We start from the raw sequence: 23,559 nt of genomic DNA, 5'->3' as shown, positions 1-23,559 counted from the left end.
GGACAACAGTCCCCAACACTCACTCTGAGGCTGGGCCATGCACCAGGAGGCGTACCAGGATGCCGGTCACTGCCACCAGGATAGGGTAGTGGTCCACACTCTCCAGGCCTACAGGGAGGGAAGGAAGATGGAGCATTCACGCAGTTCTGTGGCAGGAGCTTCAGGCAGGCTTTTCCCACTAGTCTTCCTACATAAAGGCAAGCTGAGGCCGGGGCTGCACAGCATGGCTGTCCTGGCACCAAATGCAGAATCTAGCACTGTTGTTCCTGGCACGGAAACTAAGACCTTGGTGTGCTGCGGTGCAGGGCATCTAGATCCTTACCAGGAAGCCGTAGGGTGACCACACGGTCAAACAGGTTCCTCTCAGCTGTCACCCGGTTCAGCACCTGGTTCAGCAGCTGTGAGGGCAGAAGCCTATTGGTGGATGGGCAAGCACACCACTTGAGTTATCCCAGGGTCTTACCCTCCTGGCCCAGATGGACACACCTGTGCAAGACGCCGAAGCAGCATCTCAGAGGTAGGGCGGGACCAGTCAAGGAATATCTCAGGCACCAATGTGATGGTCATTTCCAAGACTCGCAACAAGCTGACCGAGAGGTCAAAGCAGGTGGCACAGACCTTGAGCTGCCGGCTGTCCACAAAGTTTCGCTCCAGGCGTTCAGCCGCCTGTTGAATCTAAGTCACCAACAGAAAGGCAGGAAGCAGTCAGAGGCCTTGAACACTGCTGGGCCTTGGCCTCTGCCCCCTACCCCAACACTCCATAGCCCACCTCCTGGATCATGCCGATGAACTCGGAAAAGGCCCAGTTGAGCTGGTTAAGGACACTGTTGAGGAAGCTGGGTGCTACATCAGGTCCTTGTCGCAGCAGGTCCGCCATGTGCTGCTGCAGTAGGGTGGAAGGGCAGGGTTCTGGGGGCAGATGAAAGCAACATTACCAGGGACTCTCAGCGGGAACCCTGCTTGTCACATACTGGAACACTGGTATAAGAACCAAATGGTGGCTCTCTAAGAATATTCAGATCATGAAAGTAGACAAGCAGCAGAGAACCACTTAGGAGTTAGGAACAAGTATGTCTACCTCCCACTGAGCAAGCCACAGCCCATTGGCCTGGAGCAGCCAGGCGGCTTTTGACCTGATCTGAAGTGAATTCTGAACCGCATGCCTGCGATAAAGTGTCAGATCAGACAACTTAGACTCCACTACTATCAAGGCCACCTTCTGCAAGAGCCCAGACTGGGCCCTGCTGTCCTCTGCTGCCCTTGGCCTGGCCTTGGCATATGGCTTAGGTGGTGAGTGCCAAGTCTGGGGTGGAAGGGCAGCAGTAACCAGAGCTCTCGGCTACAGCTGGCCCGACATTCCTCTCTAACCTCTGATGCAAATCAATAGTCCCAGCACATGGGAAGGTGTCTGCCCCCACTGCCCCTCCCCACCTGCAGTTCAGTTCCCTTCTAGAGTCTAGACAAAGGCGTTTAGCAAGGACTTGCTGTGTGAGGCTGCACAAGGCTCTCTGGGAATACCCAGAGAGCAGGCACTAGCTGAAAGGGGGACACAATGGTGAGTGAGGACTGTGGCCAGCCCGTTCTGCCAGCTGCACAGCTCAAGGTCTCAGCCAGGCCCAGGTGAAGACCCGTGGGCTAACGATCCTTTGGTAGGCACAGGAGACAGTGCAGCTTCTGTTCCCAACCAAATCTGAAGCCACTTTGGGTCCTTATCAGTTTCTAGCTTGTGCCCCTCTTGAGTCAAGGATCCAAGGCCAGAAGATAACAAGAAAGAAGATACACTTTGGGAATGTGGCTGGGGGTAAGGAGGCTGGTGCAGGGCAGGGAATGGAGTGTGTACTGTATGTACATAAGCTAGCAGCAAGTGGAGGGGTGTGGCCCCCCTTTCCCTGTGAGCCCTTCACTACAGGCTGAGGGGAAACAAAAGGACTTGTCCTAGTCTAGCTCTCATTTTTCCTAGGGAGTAGGAAAACTGGAAAACCAAGAAAAGGGTTAGGAGCCTAGAACAAGTCCAGAAGATAAGGCTTGGAGGAACAGGAATCTCAAAGAGACCCTGAGCGTAGTAGGAATGGGTTACCAGCCTGTCTAGAGCTGTCACCGGGACCTGGCCAGTCTGGATACTCACTTTGGAGGCTGGGTAAATTGGCATCCTCTGGCTTGGTTTTCAACAGATGTGGAAGCCGTGTATAGCGGTATCCAAACCCACAGCCCTGGAGGTGAAACAGGAGTCAGAGGGGCAGAGTAACACTTCCTTCCAGCTGGCCTTGGCCATCCCCTCAGGTCAGGCGTACCCTCCAAAGTCGCACTAGGATCCAGTTGGTCTGGGCCCAGGGCCGTTGCTCATAAGGTGCCAAAAGATTCCTCACCATGGCAATACGCCTAGGAAGGTGAAGGATGGCAGACACAGGGTGAGGCTGGACATGATCCTATACAGAGTGGGTGTGTAACCCGCCCCCGCTCCAGGCTTCTACTTACTGCTCCTCGGGGATCCGTTCCACAGCCCGCAGGGAATGTGGGTAGCACACGTAGCTGGCCAGGGCCTGCATCAGGGAGTCTCGAATGTCTGTCAGGATATGCTATGGCTCAGCAAGTCTCTGCATGGGCTGGGACCCCCAAGCCTAATGCCCACATGGCCACAGTTTAGGTAGAAAACAGCTTGCCAGACATGCCATTCCACCCCCAATTCCCAAGGTCCTCTGGAAGACACCTCACCAGTGCCTACGATGCGTGGGTCAGCAAAGTGTTTGGCAAGGGTAGCAGCCAAGCGGGTCAGGGTCTCTTCATAGCCTGTAAAGGAGGGCAGTGAGGACTTCTGACCAGGAGTAAGGGTTCCAAAGAAGGCATGTCCTTTGTCAGGGTGGGCAGGCTTTATGTAGCAGACCCTAGAGCTAGCTGCGGGGACCAGTCTGGACCCATCTTAGCATCTAGAGACACTGGGCAAGGCAACACTATACACTGGCAATTGGGTCCTTCTTTTTTTTAAAATTTATTTATTATGTATATAGTGTTCTGGACACCAGATCTCATTATAGATGGGTGTGAGCCATCATGTGGTTGCTGGGAATTGAACCCAGGACCTCCGGAACAGCAGTCAGTTCTCTTAACCTCTGAGCCATCTCTCCAGCCCTACACTGGCAATTGGGAAGGGGATTAAGGCACAGATCCACCGTGGGGAGCAGAAAGATTCTGATAAGGCACTGACCAAGGCACTTCATTCTGGAATGCACCTGAAGACTCAGCAGTCAGAGCAGCTTGGTTTCCAGAGCTCTGAAGACAGAGCAACACCAAGGACTGGTAGGTGCTGGTAGGCACAAGCGAGGGGCTGCCAGCTTACAGCCTGGATACCCACTGCTAGGCCCAGCCTGGGCCAGTGGTCTTGTTGGTACTGAGCCCAGCAGGGCTCTCCTCTTGTTAAGCTTTACTATACAAGTACTGTGCCTGTCTTACTGCCACCCTGAAACCAACCCCGGGGCAGGGCAGCAAGGTGAGGAGCCAGCTGGCTGTGAGACGACAGCAGCCATCAGCAACAGCAGCAAAGGAGAGAGAGTCAGGGGTCCCTAGCCATCTGCTGTTCTTGGTGCCCCTGGAGAGCTGCCTCTGAGCCTGCGGGCGCTAGTTCAGTACGAAAGCTTGATGTTTGTGGTTGGGTGGTGACAATGAACTTGGGGCCAAGTTCACTCTAAAGATCTCTTCTCTGCACTTCCCTCCCAACTGTGCACATCACCTGGGAGCTCTTCCATGCTGTGCACAGGGCCAAAATAATTCTTGAGAGCACTGTAGCTGTTGATGGCCACGCTTAGGTAGAACTCAGGCATGAAGGCAAAAAGAGATCCTGTGCGATCCCCATGCTCGATGGTCCGCAGGCAGACACGCAGCAGCCAGTAGATATCCAGCATTTTCTCCTGCACGAAACACACACAATGCTGCTGGGCCATTTACTGCGAGGGTCACAGGGGCATGGTCTGGTCTAGGGATCAGGAAGGCCTTCCCATGACAATGACATCAGAACTGAGAGCCGCACTACAGGAAGCGTGCTCAGTGGCCTAAGCTGAAGGAATGAAGTCCTCAGCAGGTAAGAGTCCAGCCAGGCAGGGCAGTACTCTGACAAATGAGAACCAGTTATGACAGGGTAAAGAGATGGGTGTGGAGAGAGGCTACAAAGACAAGTGGGCAGGACTGTGAGGGAGCCACAGCAGTGGCCAGACCTAGGACAGGAGATGGAGAACTGAACAACCAGGACTGGGAAGACAGAGGCTGTGTTCCTACACACTAAGAATGGCATCCCCAAGGGAGAAGGAGTGGATCCGGGGTGGGGAGGTGGAGGGGGCTGGGAAAAGTGGAGGGAGAAGAAACTGCGGTTGGGATGTAATATCTGAGAAAAGAATAAATAAAACACAAAATAACCAGATCAGAGAAAAGCTGTTGCTCAAAAAGAAAAAAAAAATAGTGTTCCCGTTTCTGAGATGATGGAGCAGAGAAGCTGGTGCGGGAAGAGGGAGTGTACCTTAGCACAAAGAGCATGGGGCACCTGTGCACGCTCCCAAAGCATTTGTGTGGAGGAATCAGGCAAATATGGTCTGAGCTCGAAGGAGAAGCTGGTGAGAAAGGAAGGCAGCATGCCCACTGTGGGAAGAGAAGCCAGAAGAAAGAAAGGGTCTAGTCCAATAGTGGCTCTTAGAGTCTCCTTTAGGACTGAGAGGCAGCAAAACCTAAGAAGGTGCCAAGCCCCAGTTCAGAGACACAGAATCTGCACTTGACACGAGCTCTCTAAGGTGTTCCCACATTCCAGTTCCAGAGAAAAAATACACAGAAGGCTGAGGAGTGGACTTGAGTCCACACATGGGCAGTGCATACACTGTCACTATGGAAGACCCAGAAAAGTGAGCCCGAGGCAAGATGACAATGGCGCCATTGTAGCCAAGGGCCCAAATGATGAAGATGTCCCACTGAGGCTGGGGACAGGACAGAAATGTGAGCACTATCTCAGAGAGGCAGAGGAGCCTGTGCTTGATCAAGCACTGGGGGAAGGGAGGTCGCTAAGACAGCAGGGAGGAGGGAGTGCTACCAGCAGGTGCAGTCCAGGGAAAAGTGCACACTCACACACTCACCCTTTAATAATGGGGCACACTGCACAGAGCAGGCAGAGTGAGTGCTGAAGATGCAGGAAGAGAAGGCAGCCCAACAAAAGGAGGCCAGTTATGAAAAGCCTGCACCCCACATCATGCTCAGGGTCCCAAATTTGGGGTTCAGAACAGGCCCATTTTTATTACTTCTATTCAACACAGTATTGGGGACCACAGCCAGGGAAAACTAGGTAGGAAAAACAAAAGGCATCCAAATTAGGATGGGAACAGTAAAGTCACCTCTATTCACAAACACTCTCTTATGCTTAGAAATCCTAAAGGGCAAACACACACAAGGAGAGAGAATCAGAAACAAATTTGAGATGGGGGCTGGAGAGATGGCTCAGTGGTTAAGAACACTGGTTGCTCTTCCAGAGGACTGGGGTTCTGCCAGCACGTACAACTTACAACTGTCTGTAACTCCTATGCTGGGGATCTGACAGCCACACACAGATATACATGCAGGCAAAACAATAGCATACATAAAATAAATAAATTACTTTAAAAAAAACCCACAACTATAGGGCTGGAAAGATGGCTCAGTGGTTACATATGTACAGACCAAGGAGACAGTAAGGGAGTCGGGGGTTAACCCTTTCATCTGTCAGTTGATTTTGACAAGGAATCAACAGGGAAAGACTGGTCCTCTCCGACAACAGGATACTGTAGTCCCACACACAGAAGAATGGAAGCGAACCTTGCTTTATGCCATTTACAAAAATTAACTCAAAGTGGATCAGAACCATAAATTTAAGACTCAAAAGTAAGCCTGGAGGTTGTGTACACCTTTAATCCCAGCACTCAGGAGACAGAGGCAGGTAGATCTCTGTGAGTTCGAGGCCAGCCTGGTCTACAGAGCAAGTTCCAAGACAGCCAAAGTAAAGAAATCCTGTCTCAAAAATGAACAAACAAACAAAAAGACTCAAAAGTATACAGCTCTTAATGAAAACAGTGAACAACAACCAAGGCAGAGGAGGTGGAAGATAAGGGTCCTGAGATGGTGGTGTGGGAGGGCTTGGCCAGACTGCCAAGAGAGGGGGCTGGGTGTGAGAGCCCAGTGGTGGGGAGCTTCCAACACAATGTCTCTGCTGGTTTTGACAGCAGGAGGAGAAAGAGGTAAAAGGTAGAAGTGGTTTAACTATGGAGAAGGTTAAGTATTAGGAGACACACTGAGCAGAGATAACTGGGTAGAAATGGAGATGCCAATAGCTTTGACTCCCCAGTTCCAGGGGAAGAATATGCTTCTCTCCATGGTAACCTAGGAACAGCCCCCTGGCACCACTACTTCCAAGAGGGATAGGCAGAAGAAACTAGTTGAGAGGGGCAAGGGCCAAATTTCAGTCTCAAAGGGAATGCATAGTCAGCCCTCCCTGTACTCCACTGGCCTGGGAGGGTGGAAGCTCATCCTTCGGGTTGTGTATGTGTGACAAGTGTCCAGATAGCCCCTGAACACTCAGGTCTTTACTGAATGAATAAGCAAGTGACAGAGAATGAGAAGAAAAGTGTCAAGACTCAAGAAGTAGCAGGTGAGTTAACCAGAGGCAGACACAGGAAAGCAAGGCTCAGGGAGGGCCACAAAGCCCCGGATGTGCTGGCAGGGGTGGAGTGGTTGGTGCCTGAAAGGAGAGGTAAGGAGAGGAGGCAGGAGTCATGGGCTGAAGTGCTAAGGTGAGCAGAAATGACCCCTACTTAAGTCCATAGGCACAAAAGAAATGGCCTGGTGTGTGAGAAGACGATCTGAAGAAGAGGGAAGGAGTTTGTGCCAGGACCCCAAGAAGACTGGGGTCCTTAAGGGTCCTAGTACAACCGTGCCCAGCCTACAGTCAAACAGATGTTGAAAACAGGTCATGCTGGACAGAGCCATGGCTACTCACCTGGGAGTAGACAGTGGCGTGGACCCAGGCAAGCCGGCGGCTCAGGTGGTCCAGCTTTTCTGAGAAAACTTTCTGGCTCTTGGTCAGCTCTGCAAGGATATCCTTTCTCTAGCCCACAAGAAGAAAAAAAGACAATCAGAATATGGCCTCACGCCCATATCTCACTAGGCAGTTTGATGTGGGCCCTAGCCCAGGGAAGATGAGGGAGGGTGGGGCTCCACTTAGAAAGCTCACTTCTGCCAGTGGTGATCAGTTGGCAGCCTAGCAAGTCCCAGAAGAAAGCCCTGTCTAACTCCTCTGTGAGCTCCTGGGGTGAGCATCCAGGGACACAGGGCCAGACTGCAACTTCAATGGTTGGGCAGGCCAAGGCTTTGGTGACAGTGGGAAGAGAAGGCCTGCTAAGGAGGCCCAGCCCAGGCAAGGCATGCCATGGCAGAGGGGCTCCAGGGGACTGGGAGAGCCGGGCCTGCTTCCTGCTGACTCTCGGTGGCTGAGGAGGCACTCAAGGTCCATCCATTATTAACGAGGGTGATGGCTATGCATCAGCACTTAGTGAGCAGGCAGGGGTGGGGAACCTTGGCACAGGCTGCAGCTGGTTGATGGGGCTCAGGATAGACAGGCTCCTCAGCCAGCCTTGCTCTCACCGCTTGGTGCAGTCAGGGTAGGGACAAGGGAAAATGTTGGGGCATCCCCAGAACAAGATTTCCTTTGTGGGATGCCCTGGTATACTAGGGACCCCCAAGCATACTGTCTCTGTGCCACACCCTTCTGCTCCAATACCACCTTCCTGCCCAGCCTTACCCTCTTGGGGCAGCGACGGAGTTTGTCCTCTGTGTCTCTCAGGGCCATTGCATACTCGTTGACATCATCGGACACGCCCACCATCTGGAGTATTGAACACCACGTATTCAGGGTGACCCTTGGGTACCTTAACCAGGCTTTTGAAAACACAATCTGGCCCCAGCCTGCAGAGTTCCCAAATTTCTGTCTCTTCCTACAAAAATACTACAGTCAGAGCCAGGCAGCATCAGCAGAGTCCTGCTGTGTGACATGCTCGTGTGCACTGACACCCCACAGGCAGGCGTGGAAGCACTCATGCATCCCACCAGGCAGAACACCGCTCACGACAAACATGGATTGACAGCGCAAGACCTTGCCCAGCTGCTGGTGGACGCTGAGGTTATACATCATGACAGTGCCATCCAGGACTTCCAACAGTGAGTTCTCCGTAAGGGGCTGCTCGGGCTCCTCAGGGGGTCTCCCCAACAGCAGGCCCTCATTCCAGTGGCTGCCCTCAACTGGGGAGCAGAAGACAGAACGACAGTCAGGCTTTTCTATTTGTTCTTTGAGACAGGGTCTTGCTATGTAGACCAGGCTGGCGCTAAACTCCCAGAGCTCTGACTCCCTCTGCTTAACTAGTGCTGGGATTAAAGGTGGTGCTACCTCACCCCGCTTCCGATTTCCTCTTAAATACGCACAGGCTGTATGAGCCTTCTAGGAGGAGAGGGGATTCCCTCTCTCTTCCTTGTCTAGGAAGGGAGCTTCAGGGAGAATGGGTCAAGGGAGGGTGGGGTGCAGGGCAAGGCCCTGCAGCACCAGAATCTATTTTTGTAATATTGATTTCACGTCTTCAGATTGCGCTTCCTGTGCCCTTGGGATGTGGCCAGGCCTCAAGGTGGTAGGGAGTGGGGGGAGGTGAGGACTATTCTGGCTTTGCCAACGATAAGGGGTTAAACACAGCAGCAGGCTCCCTCAGCAGCTCCACCTAGCACCTACTGTCCTCGCGAGTCCTCTGTTCCACGTTCAGCGAGCGGACCTTTACTTTCTCCATGGTGCTCAGAGGTCGCCGTGGGGTCATGAGGCTCACAGCTGCTGTGCTGAGGAAGCGGTTGGCTCGGCCCAGGGTTGGAGAACTGAGCCAGCCTGGCCGGGGCAGGGGCAGTGCCCCTCCCATGGCCAGGGCTTGCATAGGACGCTGTGGTGGAGAAAGGGGTTCAGAAGCTAATCAACTCTCCTGGGGCCTGTGTAGGACGCACTTGATGTACAGAGTAGGGGGAATGGACAGGGAGAGGTCATGCTCCATCAGCATGTGGAGATGATCCTGTGAGAAGATCCTTGCCTACACGGAGAGAAGCTGGACGTGTGTCATACCCCTGCTTACAAGATGGAACTTCTTGCTGCCGCTACTGCCTCACCTGGGCCGCCGTTGGGGTTGGCTCTTCATCCTCATCCAGGTCATCCATGGTAGCTGCCTGGAGCTCCAGGGGGTCAATCACGATATTGGCTTTGGAAGCAAGGTCATCTGGGAGACATGCAGGATGGGAGGCTTAGGCCAGCTACAGAAGAGGGGCCCTGGACGGAACTGCTCTGAGCGGTGACAGCACTGGCAGGCTGGGGGTGGGGGGTGTGCACAGCCTACCCCCCACTGTCCCTCTTACTCCAGCCCAGTCTTCTCTCTACAACACAGGGGCCCCTCTAGCTGCAACCAGCAGCAGGAGGCACCCCATTACCCCAGCACTCCTGTGGGTCTCTAGTTTCCTGTAAGACTACTCCATATAACCCACACAGGCACACCCTGTCTTGCACAGACAGTCCAAGCTCGCCTCCAGCTCAGGGTTTGCAGGTCTCTCCAATGCCCTGGACTTGAGATCTCAGAATCCCTCTGCAGCCCCTCACTCTGATGACGTCAGCTGCAGAGCATCTAGCATGATCAAGGTTACTCACTGCTCTATGATGCCTGCTTCACACGTGGATAACGGTCCCCCTGCAGTCCATTCCAGAGGGAGTGTCTCATAATGGAGACCTAACTTCAGTCCCCAGCCTCTCCCAGGCCTTCCAAAGCTGTCTGTGTAGATTTGGGGCCTTCTGTGTGGCCTGTAAAAGCTTCAGACTGGCCTCCCCTCACAGGTCCCTGCCTCAGACTTGAATTCCCAGCAAGTGTCTGCAGGCCATACTGGGCTGCTTCTGACTTTCATTGTTACTTTTTTGTTTTGTTTTTGTTTCTCAAGACAGGGTTTCTCTGTGTAACTGCCCTGCTATTTTGGAACTAGCTCTTGTAGTCCAGGCTGGCCTCAGATTCACAGAGATCCACCTGCCCCTACCTCCCAAGTGCTGGGATTAAAGGTGTGCGCCACCATGTCAAGTGTTGTTGCTTATTTTTAATATAATGTTTTTATATTTATTTTTACTTGTATGAGTGGTTTTGTACCATGTGCAAGCCTGGTATCCAGAGAGATGCCCTGGATCCCCTGGAACTGGAGTTACAGACTCTTGTGAGCTGCCCTGTGGGTGCTAGCACTCAATCCCGGGCCCTCAGCAAAAGTAATAAGTGCTCATAACTGCTGAGCCTGCTGTCCCAGGACCCTGTTTGTTGTTTTTTAAAGGAAGGTCTCACTACATAGCCATGGCTGGCCTAGAACTCACAGAGATCTACCTGCCTCTACCCTCCTGAGTGCTGTTATTTTACAGTGTGTGCCACCATACTCCGCTCACTTTGACACTCTTGCCCTTGGGTTCACAGTAGCAAAGGCCCTTTGTACCATAGTGAGCTCTGCTCAGCAATGAAAGCAGCTCAGATAGCACTGACACACCCCTTACCAGGCTACTAAATCCCGTGTCAATACATCTGGCCTTTTTTTTTTTTTTTTTTTTTTTTTTTGGTTTTTCGAGACAGGGTTTCTTTGTGTAACAGCTCTGGCTGTCCTGGACCTCACTCTATAGATCAGGCTGGCCTCGAACTCACAGAGATCTGTCTCTGCCTCCCAAGTGCTGGAAATAAAGGCCTGTGCCACCACTGCCCGGCCATCTGGCTCTATTTCATTAGTGCATTCCTAGCCTATCTCTAGTGCCCAAGGAAGGCACAGCTGACTAAACTGGAGATCAAATGCAGCCTAGCCGGTCAGTAAGCCCTGACTAAATGGGTAAGAAAGACTTGGGCACCCTCTAGTGGACAAGGGTGGCTCAGCACCCACAGCACTGCAGGCTCAGAGGCAGCCAGGGCTGTTCACTACGACAGCTTCCACTCACCTTTTAGGGTCTTTCGAAGGTGTGAGAGGAGGCCCCCAAGGCGCTGAAGGTCAAAGTAATCCACCTTGCCATTGTAGAAGATCTGTGGTGGGACATAAGCCTCTGCAGGGAGTCAGGGGTGCAGGGGCAGCAGTCAGGGCTCAGTGGAACTCTGCAGAGCCGCACCTGCCACTCGAGCCGTCTGACCTTGGTCATCCATCGGCCCAGGCAGACTGCAGAGCCAGAGCCCAGGCCTCCTTGTCTCTCTCACTCCTTGCTGTTTTAGGTTAGCCAACAGCTGTAGGACTTGGGGTGAGGGGAGAATTCTTGGCAGCTGGTTACTCAAGAGAACGAAAGGACAAACTCTATGGGATATCCCCCAACCCAGAGTGCCTAAATCTCCTACTGACCCCTGGGGACTCTATCTGTCCAGATGCAGGAGCCCCAGGACCCATCCGAGGCATCTTCACAAAAGGCTGCACAGAGATCTAGGTACCAGGACTAAGGAATAATGCCTGTCACGGGCAGGAGCCTGTGGAAGCAACCAGTCAACACAGATCTAAAGGTCCCAGAGTGTGGGGCTCCCGAAATGGACTTAGCTGGGCAAAGAAAGGCCCAGTAATCCTCACACCCAGCTCAGCTCTCTCCACCACCACCAGCAACTACCGCAGACCTGGTTCAATCCAGCTCTGCCAACCTGGGGTCTGGCATCACTTACCCTCACTGAAGGCAGCACGGGGGTTGGAAACTTTGTATTCGTCCCAATAGAAGCGCAGGGCAGATACCAGCCGGTGTAAGAAACAGACCATGTACTCAGGGGGGCAGAGCGTGGGCATGTTCTGGGGGCAGATGACAGAAGACATACATTGGTGCCAGGCCAGAGGCCAGCTTATTCCTCATCCAAGGCTGTGCGCCAGGATCCCGGGAGGAAAAGCTGGCAAGAACAGCACATGTGAGACAGGTCAGAGGCAGGCCGAGAGGCGCCAGGTGCCCAGATTGCAGCCCCTGCAACACAGCCAGGAGCCCATAATGGTTGCCCTGGAGGATACCTACCCCCCGGCCACTGGCATTCTCCTGTAGAAACTTCCGGAATTTTGTCAGAAAAATGTACCTAGAAGCTTCGCCCTTCAAGGAATGGGAAAATGAGGCTGTGTTGAGCTGACAGTTACCTTACCCAGAGTCCGAGCCAGCCACTGCTCTAGGGCTCGGGGCCCGAAACAACATCCCTCCTCGCCAGGGATTCACACAGGAGTCTCGGGTCACTTACCCCATTGTCATCCTTATTATCCAACAGCAGCTTCAAGATCTGGACCTGGAGTCCTTCCACCACTGGGATGGGGCAGGAAATATAACCCTTAGGCTCCCAGGAATAGAAGCAGGCAGAACTTTGTGTCGGGCCTCCACCACCAGGGTTCCCCGCGCCTACTAGGAACTAGGAACTAGTACAGTCACCACCAACTGCTCCTACCCAAGGCCTGAGGCCAGGGCTGACCTTCAATGCGCTTCTTGAGTCTTTGGCAGCCTCGCTCGTAGGCTCGCCTCCTTTGCCGCTCCTCAGCGGTCTCCTCCTCTGCCTCCTTACTGTCTCTGCCCTGGGCAGGAACAGAGGACAGGAGAGAGTGGGGTTTCCTGGGGACTGACTTACCCAGGACTACTTCACATGGAAGTCCTCACCCTGAGAACTTCAGGGACCCGGGCAAAAGAGGCCTCAGGTAGTGGGAGGTGCCCATGTACAATGGGCCAGGCCCTCACTGTGCCAGCTCCCACCCCATGCAAGGTCTGCCCACCTCCCTGCTGGAGCGATGGGGCCACCAAGTGGTGGGAATGAGTTCCTGCAGGCCAGCCTCCTCCACACGCAGGGGACTCTTAATATAAAAGAAGACCACGGACCGAAGCATGTCAAAACTGGTAACTGTCAAGGAAGAACTTGGCTCACCAAAGAACCTGCTATATGCCCTCACGAGCCCTTTCTTGGAAGCCCACCTTGATGTACCTACCATAGCTCTCCCATCGACAAAGATGCCAATCTCACCATGTAACTGTCTCCTAGGTTGTGAACCTCAAGAAAGATCTATGGCTATCAACTCAGCAAGCCTGCTACCCAGCAAGGGTATGATACAAACTTGTTAAAGGAACAGGTGGATGGGATGGGCCTGCTGGTCCATCTCAGGCCCCAATTTTGGTTCCTATGTCCCACTGTTTCTGCTTGCTGGAGGCTGGAAGATACCAGACTAAGGTGGGTAGTGCTTAGGATTCCCAAATAGATCATAACACTGGAGAAACAGGAAGACCTGCCTCTTCAGAGAAGACCCTGTCTGTGCACTCAGACAAAAGTACAGAGATGAGACTAACGAGAACACCTCCACACACAGCTGCAGTGAAGAGCCCTGTTCAGCCAGTCAGGCAACTGCAGGCCTCCCCATTGCCTTCTCTGTTCTGCAGGACTCAGCTGTGGTCTCCTGAACCGTCCTAGAGACGCCTGGCAGTGGTGAACACTGCCCTCTGCTGACCTTGGAAGGCACTACATGGCAGGTCTGCCTACCATCGAGAGGATACAGGACGTTACTAAGCAGAAACTTGCGGGACTTCTCGTGTCTCAGGATAGAAATAGTGAGGCGCAGGTAGTGGATCTGTGGAGAAAGGGGTGCTCAGAATCGGCAGCGAGGCTTGGGGCTTTCGGGGCAGGGACAGATGCTCCCACCTGTAGACCCAGGTCTGGAACAATCGGTGAGAACCGGTAGAGACGCAGCAGAGACATCATCAACTGCTTGAGGCAATCCTGTACCTCATAGTCCTGAGAAGAGATGCTAGGGCAGCCATGACAGGGGCCTTTTCCGGGACCCTACCATACCTCCCTTGCTCTGATGAGTCTGGCAGCCTGGCCTGAGCCTGGAGTCAGAAGTCTTACCTCCATGAAGAGCCACAAGAGGTCCAAGATCTGGTGTACTACAGCCTGTGCCTGCTCAGGCGTGCCCTTCTCCGTGATCCCCAGCAGGAAGCTCATGAACACAGCCTCCACGAGGTAAACCTTGCGCTACACCAAAGGGCAGGCACTAGTTAAGTGGGGCCTCCTGCTGCTTAGGAGACCCCTGCTCATGTTGAAGAAGCAGGCCTCAGACACAAGTCTTGAGCCTTTCAAGCAATTCTACCAGAGATGAGCCCCTTCCAGAGTCTGACTGAGGAACAAGAGGAGTTGCTGGCCCGTAATCTCTCCAGGGCTTTGTCACACCATTTCCTCAGCTGGTGACATCAAAACCCTTCTTCCCCTGGATGCTCTCCTTAAAGTCTGAGGCCTGTGGCCATACAGAACCCTGGCAGCTAATGCTACTGTATCTCACGTGAGCCCCAGCAGATGCAGGTATCTACCACGGACACATCTAACATGCCCCCTCTTCCCCTCCCTGAAGTCTCACCAGAAGTGGTGCGAAGTGATGGAAGATGTGGGCCAGTGTAAGCAGGACAGTGGGCTGCCCTTGCAGCTGCCACTCAGAGCTCTCCTTCTCCACCAACCGCCCTTCCTGTAGGTGGAGAAAAAGACCATAAGGGGAGGAGGGCTGGGGTAAGACCCCTGTTTCCCCAGCCCAGACTCTGGCTCACCACAGGGTCCAGTTCCACACTCAGCACCGCCTGGAAACAGCCCAGCAATCTCTGTGCCCGCACCAGGTCAGCAAATGGAGGGTCCTGCAGGGGCCGGAAGCCCGCAACTGGGTAGGTGCCACAGAGTTAAGCCAGCAACCTGAGGCTCAGACACATCCCCCCCCCTCCCTCCCTCCCTTCCTTTCTCCCTCCACCAAGAGCCTAACCAGGGGCCCAGTCTGCATCGCAGCTCTCCCGCTCAGTATCTGAGGGATAAAAACTCATCTGTCATTTTACAGTCTTCATCTGCTCAATGAAGACAATTAATGGCACCCACCTTAAAAGGACTTTTGTCCTTGGACCAACCTAACTAAGCTGCATCTTGTGTACATATTGCAGCAACTAGGCTTGCCACCAGCCCACAGTGCTCCTGGGTAGGGAGACCCTCATTTTAGATGCCAAGCCACCCACAATCATCTTCCCAAAATGATATCGCAAAGGACGGCTGCCGAAGTTGAATGCCACAGACTCCTTGAATGACAGGCTGATGGCTGGGAAGTAGGCCATTCCTAGGCCCCTGGAAAGGTTCTCAAAGGCGGTGCCCAGCGACACACCATTCCTGGGAAGGAAAGGGTAGGTCTATAAGCCAATGCTAGGAAGGGTATGGGTGCCCACCTTTGGTCTACTGAACTTGGCCTGGCTCCCTTAGAGGAGCAGTCTGGCCAGGTCTATAAAGATAGGAGACTCACAGGCAAAAGGATAGAGTACCATCATCCAGATCAATGAGGCAGCTCACAATGTCCCCCGCTGCCCATGCCTGCCATGGAAGAAAGCTTTACAGACACGAAGAAGCACAGCTGCCTGCCCGATCCACATTCCAGTTGCATTCCTAGGACCACCCAGGGAAGACTGACCACAGGGAGACAGGGGTCTCCAAACCCCAGACCCTTCCCTGGTATCTGAAGTCCTTCATGGTTAGCCTGTGGCTCTAGACCACAAGCAATGGGGTGGTTATGAGGTTGGTGATCCACGGAAGCCCAGCCCTCACCTTGCCATAATTTGTTGTGGTCACGTTCCATTTGCGCACCCGGTTCCCATCATAGGCGTAGGAGTTATGTGTATCTCCAACCCCTTCCTGGGAAGAAACTGCTTGTGAGGTCTGGGGAAGATGGGTAAGAGCAGGCCAGAGCCCACCAGTTGCTAACCTAGTGCCCACACGACTCTAGAGATGGGTGTGACGTGTTTGCAAAGGGACCAAAAGTGAAGGGTCCTATACTAGGTGCCCTCAAGTAGAATGGAGCATATTCCATCTTTAGTGGGCAACCCAGATCAGGCTCCTGAGCGGGTCTGGGGCTGCTCCTGCTCTGAGGATGCCTGCAACACAGGAACTCTCTGGGAGAGCCCTTCCCGTGTGTGTACCTCCTGGTTAAAGCGGCAGTTGATGGTGCACCAGCCGATCTGCATGAGACCCTGCGAGGAGATGAGCACCTCGTAGACCCACTTCCCTGGAGGAGCAGAGGTAGGCCCAGTGAATGAAGATGGCCTCTTGCCTCAGTTTCCTCCCAGCTCTCTGAGCCTCAGTGGAGCATGAGCTCACCTTTGTACACACATGTGGTAGAACGGATAGTGCCAAAGTTGCTGTGGCCAATCACCTGGATACAGAAAAAGTAGTGTTTCTCTCCAGGCACACATTTTTGTCCCCAGCTGGGTTAACACTGGTGGCACAAGTTTGTCGTGGCCAACACTGCACTGTGTCTGGCTGAGACAGGAGAGACTGTCAAGAGCTTCAGGGACAGAGGCATGATGGAACCAGGGCTTTGCTGAGAGGGGTTGAGGTAGTGACTGCACCAAGGTTTCAGGACTGTGGCAGGAAGGCTAAGGGCTGGGGACACCAAGGTATGGAGCAGTGTCAAGAGGAGGGTATGGCTAGCTCCATGAGGATGGACACAGAGGGTAGGGCCATGTCAGGAGAGCTTGGGGCTCAACTAGGGGCCCACAACACATGCTCACTCACCCCCAGGAGGTCATCGTCCACAAGGAGAAGCCCCTCAAAGCCTCCTGTATGGTCTAGGACCACGGTAGATGGCCCAAGTCGCCCCTCAACTTGTCCTGAGAAGGGGAGATGTGTGAGATCAGGAGGGCAGAGGAGCTTACAGACACGGGAGATGTGAGTTCAGCAGAGAACCCTAGGACTTGGCACCGTACTTGCATACCCACTCCAAAGAATGCCTCGTACCCTGGCTCTCCTCGTCTTCGCTGTCCACCTGGAGCAACTGGTCCACGTGCTCTGGCAGGTTATGGAAGTTCAGGGGTTTCCTGGAAAGTGAGAGGATGCTGGGCCCACAAGTCTTGAGATCATCCAGACCGCAATCACCCTGAGCCCTTTCTGCTGGCTGGTTAAGCTCTGGAGGAAGGGCTTACCTGGCTACAGACTCTGGTAAACTAGCAGGAGCTAACTCTAAGAGCTGACAGATGGGATTAGCCACTAAGCTAAAACCTATAAGCACCGTACCTCAGGACTGTTTAAAAAGCAGAACTCATCAGCCTCAGGCTGGGGAGATAGCATGGCCAGGAAAGAACTTGTCTGGCAATAAAAAGGACCAGAGCAAGAACCCAAGTAAGAAAAAAAAGTTGGGTATTATGACACGTGTGTATAATTTCAGCACTGTTCAGCACTGGGAAAGAGGACGCAGGGGGATGGATCCCTGGGTCTCACTGGTGAGCCAACTAGCCCGCTTTAACAAGGTCCTGGCCAGTAAGAGATCCTGCCTCAAAACAAACAAAAAGAGGACAGTATCTAAGGAGTGACACAGGAGTTTGTCCTCTGACCTCCACATGCCCCACATGCTCCCATGCTTCCAAGTGCATGGGTGTGCATGCTTGCACACACACACACACACACACACACACACACCAACTAGCCCTCTAAGTCGTAATTTCCTTATCTGTAAACAAACAAAACAATAATCACAACGAAAAGGAAAAATAAACTAGCTGTATACCACGCTGTGACGATTCCCACGAAAGCACGTGCTCCCAAGTCACTCTTAACCTACATTCTCTCAGATGCATCTGTGTTGACTGTGGCTGAGAAGATGAGGCTGGGAGGATTGCCAGCTGCCAAGTGGGCCAGCACCAGGATTATCTAATCTAGTCCTTAACCCTAAACCTGCAGTTCTTTTGGCAGCAACTTTCTCTACTACTCAGCCAAGAGAGACATGTTGGTCAGACATGCCCTGGCATTACAAAGGGCCTGCCCTCTGAGGGGCTGGCCGGCCCTCTCCTATACCTTCCTGTCTTTGGATGTTCATCAGAATACATGGCCCATCTGCCCACAATCTTTTGCAGCCAAAAGGGCTGGGCAAGTTTGGGCAGCTGCCTAATCTTCTCAGCACACGTGTCCTGAGTTCAAAGGACCTATCAGGCTGGGCACACTTGTACACACCTTTAATTCCAGCACTCAGGAGGCTGAGTCAGGAGAATTGCAAGTTTGAGACCAGACAGGGCCACACAGCAAGACCCTGGTGTTTGAGGGGGAGGGAGGAAGACCTGACCTGAGCTCAGCTCCTAAGAATAGCAGGCAGTGTATTAACAACCCGCAGGACTTGGCAGAGCAGAGGTCTGCAGCCCATCTGGATCCAGTTCACAGACTAGCACCTGTTCTTCCCTAATCTCAGTACCTGCTTTCCTTACCTAACAGCAAGCTCTGGAAGGGTCAGATGAGCCAACGCACTAACTCCCATAAGGTAGCTATGACCCAGGTCCACAGATCACACGCTTCCCTGCTGTACAACAGGGCTGAATCCAAACTGCAAGAGGTGGATATATACAAGGCCCCTCCTCACCCTTGCTGAATCCTAGGCCGATGTCAGGAGCCAGCAATACAGTTAACCTAGCCAGTAACAAGGAAGACTAAAGGCAACCCTATGTCTGAATAGCCCGATAGTCCAAAGGCTAAAGGAAGTCTTCTCAAAAGCCATTCTTGCAGGCCCACGATTTAGGAGGTGTATGCTCTGTGCCTATGGCAACAGCACACAATACATAGCTCTGAGCAGCTGCTCTGAGATAGCCTCCATTGAGGTACTATCCATTCGGCAAACCCTGCCTGCCCTTTCTGGGATTTCCCAGGTCCCAGCCTAGAATCCTACATCTCCACAACCAAGTGCCTGATGGCCCTGCCTCCTGTGGTCACAGCACTAGCAGTAGCATCTGCTAGTGGTCATATGGGGTAGAAATCGGAGGGCCCTAGGAAGAAGCCAGGATTAGATCAAGAGTGAAGGCAGATAGGAGCCCTTCAGAAGCAGGAGCTTGCTGACCACCATGCTACTTAAATAGAACAGTAATAAGGCTGTCTCTGGGCTTCCCAAAGAGTAGAGATTGTGAAAAGCAGAGCAGCCACATGGTCCAGGGAACACACAGGTAGGGAAATCCATGCTTCAGGGTAGGAAAAACATACATGACCTCATAAATAAATTAGGCTGGCAATAATTTTAAAAGGGATTGCAGAATGGGCATGGTGCCTGTATTCCCATCACTTGGAAGCTAAGGTAGAAGCCTATCAATTTGGGAACAGTCTGGTCTATGCAGCAAAATCAATTTTTTTTCCTCTGGACAGGGTTTCTTGGCTGTCCTGGAACCTACCTTGTAGACCAGGCTGGCCTTGAACTCAGAGTTTGCCTTCCAAGTGCTGAAATTAAAGGTGTGCGCTACCACTGCCCCACAGAAATCACTTATCTCAAAAAAAGAAGTAGCTGCAGGTCAAATAGTTTAGCCATCCCTGGGCACCCTCGCAGCATGTTTACACAAGCAAAAGCACCTCCAAAATGAGCACAGTGGTGGCGTCCATAGAAGACTCTGTACCTAAAATATGTCCACCAAAATCAATTCAGAATATGGAAAAATGTTCATGGAATAAACATGATGGTAAAAATAGAATTCTAAAGCTGGGCAGAAGCAGGCAGATCTCTGTGAGTTCAAAGCCAGCCTGGTCTACATAGTGATTGGTCTACATACTGGGTTCCAAGACATCTAGTGCTACATAGAGACACCCTGCCTCAAAAAAAAAAAAAACCAAAAAAACAAACAAACAACAACAACAACAAAAAAGCTAATTTCCATAAACATTTAGAAGTGAAGAATATGTTTATTAGTTTGATGCTAGTGATTGTTTCACAGGTTTTACACACACACACACACACACACACACACACACACACACACAAACCTGTTATTTTAAAAAGCTGCGCCTGCTGGGCTTTAATTCCAGCCCTTGAGAGGCGAAGGCAGGTGGAAATCTTGAGTTCGAGGCCAGCCTGGTCTACAGAGGGAGTTCCAGGACAGTCAGGTCTACACAGAGAAACCCTGTCTCAAAAAGGAAAAAAATAAAAATAAAAGGGGGGGGGGAAGGAAAGTAGAAAAACAAAACTGGGTTTTCCAGGAAGAGTGGAAGGGGAAGGTTGAGGGTGGACACGATCAAGATGACACATTGTACGCAGCTGTGCCATTAGTCCCAGCACTTGGCAGGAAGGTCTGAGTTTGAGGCCGGCCTGAGTTCAATCCCAAATTGTCCTCTGACTTCCAAAAGTAAGCTCTGTGGCAAGCACAAGCCCCCAAACACACACCAAAAAGAAAAAGAAAGAAAAGGTGCAAAGGGCCTAGTGGCACTACAGGTGTGGGGCACTATAATCTGAATACTTAGGTGGTAGAGGCAGGAACCCTCCTCCTCCCCCACCCGCCAAGCTCCAGGGCACTTGGCCGAAATTGAGAGTTCCAGGTCAACCTGTCTTACACAGGGAGACCCAGTATCAAAAACAAAAACAAAAGCAACTTTTCTTTCTTTCTTTTGGGTTCTTCAAGACAGGGTTTCTCTGTAGCTTTGGAGCCTGTCCTGGAACTAGCTCTTGTAGACCAGGTTGGCCTCGAACTCACAGAGATTCACTGCCTCTGCTTCCCCTGTGCTGGGACTAAAGGCGTGCGCCACCACCAGCAGGCTGCAACTTGTCATCTTGAACGTTTAAAAAATGTAGTAAACAATGTAGTTTACTTTGTTTCAATTATTATACAATAATAATAACAATGTTTCCTTTCCTCTTGTAGAACAGTCTTTAACTTGGGTCCTCCTGATTTTTAGCATCCCCAAATGTTGGGGTTACATTCCTGAACCACCACCCTTTGGAACATTGTTTTTTCCATAAGGGCTCAGGCTTTTTTAAAGTCTGATATTCTGTAGAATCTGAACTATGTACATTGTGAGATAAAGAAACCAGAAAGGGATCACATTCAAATGGTTACATCTAACTAACAACAGAACAGGGGTGTTGCTTCTATTTGTTTTGAAGTTTCTGCTACTTGTAGCTTTTACGCAGATTGAACACAAGTGTATCCAGCTGAGGTTTCTATTATGTTAAATTCAGGCAGAGGCACAAACGGCCAGGGCAGAGTAGAGGTACAGAGACATATCCATAAGGCCAGATGCTAGTGCACACAAATCCTTCCTTCCCTGGGCCCTCCTCAGAAGGAAGGAGCTAGCTCTATCTGGAGAGAGGAACAGAGTCCAGAGAACAGACTGGAGGCACAGGTCTCACAGCAGGGAACAGAACCCAAGCCAGGCTGCCCTTCCCCATAATGACAGTTTCCAATCTCCGATTCAGCCCAACAGAGAGAACTGGGGCTACACACCCAACCATACCTGCTGGTGGCTGCAGGGGGCCCACGGTCAGGAGAGGAAAAGATACGGTACAGGTAGTCATTCAGTAGTTTCTCCTGCACAATGCCTGGGTCACAGATCAGAAGAGAGGAAAGACGTAGGTGATCAGAACAGCTCTTGGTCCCTACTGTCCCCACAGACAGCTAGCCTTTGGCTAGCCACAAGGGTCAGCAGAGCAACCACACTGGGAGCATGGGTGCTGGCAAAGAACCAGTCACAGGGACAAGGTGTATTAGAAGGCCCAAGTTTCGGGGGACCTGGGCCCTTGCTGCATTTTCCCTTCCTTCTCCTTCCCCAATACAAAGAGCACACACACACACACCGCCCTGCCAGCCCTTACCTGTGACCCTGGACTTCTCAGCATCTGAAGTCAATCTATAGCTCTTTCGGGGAAAAGACATGCCAGCCCCCTTGGATGCCATACTTCATCACTCATGGGCAGCCAGTGGTTCTGGAGGCTGAGCCAGATGCAGAGTGTGTCTACTCCAGTTAGTCAAAGGCCTACACAGACCTCAGTCCTGCAATGGTAGGAAGGCTTGGGAGCCGGTGAGACTGAACCGTACACTTTCACACACATACTAACCTAGGCAGGGGGTAAGCACGGGCTCCCAGCTTTCCACATAGCAATGATAGATGAGATCTAGGCCGATGCCAGGGATACTGTGTCCCACACTGTCTCAGTGCCCCATGCAGGACCTAACAGAGACCAGGCCTTGGCTCTGGGAAAATCATTATCAACATGTCCAAAGTGAGGTGGCCCAGAGTAAAAACTCCTCTATCCACCTTAGTCAAGGGGTCCAGCTCATATTCAGAAAACAAGACCCTATACCATACTCCCTCAAGTATAGACCACCTGCAGCCACAAGTCTCTTACTCCCCCAGAGTAAGAGGTAAGAGATACCTTGTTTAGCCCAAGTTGCCTCTTTTTTCTTATCTACAGTCTCATTAGCTTTCTTGTGCCCCACCCACAAGCCTTCTACCCTATGCAATCACCACCCTAGCCAAGATCGCGCCATAGGCCTTCCTGCCACAGTCTGTCTAGCCCTTATGTGGCTGCAGCTGCTTCAGAAACTACACCCACTCCCCGGTGCCTGCCTCACTCTGGAGGTGTGCTGCACAACACTGTAGTCAGGAGACAAGAATGGTTAAGTTTACAAAGTTAAAAACTGAAACTTTCAGTTTCAAGAGTTCAGCGACCACACGGGACTGCAAACTGCAAGGCACAGGTGTGCCATCACCACCAGCCCACAAACTTTATTAGCGCCTGTCCAGAGCTTGGCCTTTAGTCTCTGCCTGAGCCAGCCATTTCTTTTCTGCAGCCCACTCTTACCGCACCCCAAACAGGCCCTCAGCTCCCGCCACAAACCCTTGCCTGCCTGCCTCACGCCAGGCTCGGGAAAGTGATTCTGCTGCTGTGCCTCCCTACGGAGACCCTCGATGGACACCACAACCGGTCCCCCTTATGTCGGAACAGTTGCAGGACTTATTGGACGCAGTTATTAAGAACGGGAAGCCAGCCTTTCAGACACTCATTCTGGGGGTCAGGTGTAGAGGATTTAGAGGCGGAACCTGCCCCTGCCACGGGGCTCTCTTTCCGCTCCATTATTTCCCAGCCCTCCTAAGAGATTCAGTTTCGGAACCGAACCGTCTAGGTCTGAGTGGCCAAGGACGCCAAGGGCAGCGCATGCTTTCCCCAGGTCGCCTCCGCCTGGCCCCAAGCTCCGGAGGACCTGTCAGGCCAGCTCCCACCGGGAGTCATACACCGCAGGCCTCGGCACCCCCAGCGGCAAGCGCTGTCGCACTGGATCGGCCCGGGGCCTCTAGGGGAGCCACTGGACCCGCCCGGCTCACAGCCAGGCGGCTTCTCACTCACCCCCAGCCTCAGCCTCCGCGACCGGCTCACAACATCCGCCCAGCTTTTCGGCTACGGCACCCGTCCAGGGCCAAACCGCGTGCCCGCTCGCGCGCCCGCCGCTCTTCCAACCGCGCACGCGCAAATGCACAGACCTCAACAGGCCCTTGGCAGCAGAAAACACTCCCCCGACTCCCACCCTCCCGCTGAGGTATTCACCTCTGTTTCGCCTGACGGACCAACTGTTTCCGAATCCCGCCTTCCCTAGTCCAGCCGAAGCAGGGGACTATATTCTAATTGGTCCCTAAGTCACCTGTCTCAACGCCTACCTTGCTTGGAGGCCTGACCCACATGCAACCTGAGACACCCGAAAAGCCACTTCTGTCAGCAAATTTGCTACCTGTCACACCCGTGCACACCCCT

General features: G+C 52.6%; 1 protein-coding gene across 5 annotated transcripts in view; it reads right to left on the bottom strand.

Annotated features, from left to right (window-relative positions):
- Positions 1–23,559, bottom strand: part of Rnf123 (ring finger protein 123) — a 27,908-nt gene extending 4,349 nt beyond the window's left edge. The window contains exons 1-35 of one of the 5 annotated variants that reach the window (XM_085688841.2): positions 23,466–23,559; positions 21,625–21,802; positions 21,267–21,351; positions 16,815–16,894; positions 16,593–16,687; positions 16,176–16,230; positions 15,998–16,083; positions 15,627–15,713; positions 15,328–15,395; positions 15,072–15,197; positions 14,600–14,714; positions 14,416–14,520; positions 13,911–14,036; positions 13,704–13,796; positions 13,559–13,632; positions 12,790–12,907; positions 12,495–12,594; positions 12,270–12,331; positions 12,056–12,127; positions 11,721–11,841; positions 11,024–11,125; positions 9,193–9,299; positions 8,774–8,972; positions 8,150–8,295; positions 7,799–7,882; positions 6,998–7,105; positions 3,725–3,902; positions 2,713–2,787; positions 2,476–2,563; positions 2,292–2,379; positions 2,126–2,210; positions 770–909; positions 487–675; positions 323–398; positions 24–108 (exon numbers count right to left, since the gene is read on the bottom strand). In XM_085688841.2, coding sequence (XP_085544967.2) covers positions 24–108; positions 323–398; positions 487–675; positions 770–909; positions 2,126–2,210; positions 2,292–2,379; positions 2,476–2,563; positions 2,713–2,787; positions 3,725–3,902; positions 6,998–7,105; positions 7,799–7,882; positions 8,150–8,295; positions 8,774–8,972; positions 9,193–9,299; positions 11,024–11,125; positions 11,721–11,841; positions 12,056–12,127; positions 12,270–12,331; positions 12,495–12,594; positions 12,790–12,907; positions 13,559–13,632; positions 13,704–13,796; positions 13,911–14,036; positions 14,416–14,520; positions 14,600–14,714; positions 15,072–15,197; positions 15,328–15,395; positions 15,627–15,713; positions 15,998–16,083; positions 16,176–16,230; positions 16,593–16,687; positions 16,815–16,894; positions 21,267–21,351; positions 21,625–21,706 — 3,500 coding nt within the window. In that variant the 5' untranslated portion in view covers positions 21,707–21,802; positions 23,466–23,559. The other 4 variants (XM_085688842.2, XM_048424245.3, XM_085688844.2 and 1 more) reach the window with 4 other exon arrangements.

Source organism: Myodes glareolus, chromosome 4 (genome assembly GCF_982192425.1).
Source record: "Myodes glareolus chromosome 4, mMyoGla1.1, whole genome shotgun sequence".
Classification (NCBI taxonomy): Eukaryota; Metazoa; Chordata; class Mammalia; order Rodentia; family Cricetidae; genus Myodes; species Myodes glareolus.
The sequence above is the reverse complement of the archived record's forward strand: the minus strand, read 5'-3'. Positions and strand labels throughout refer to the sequence as shown.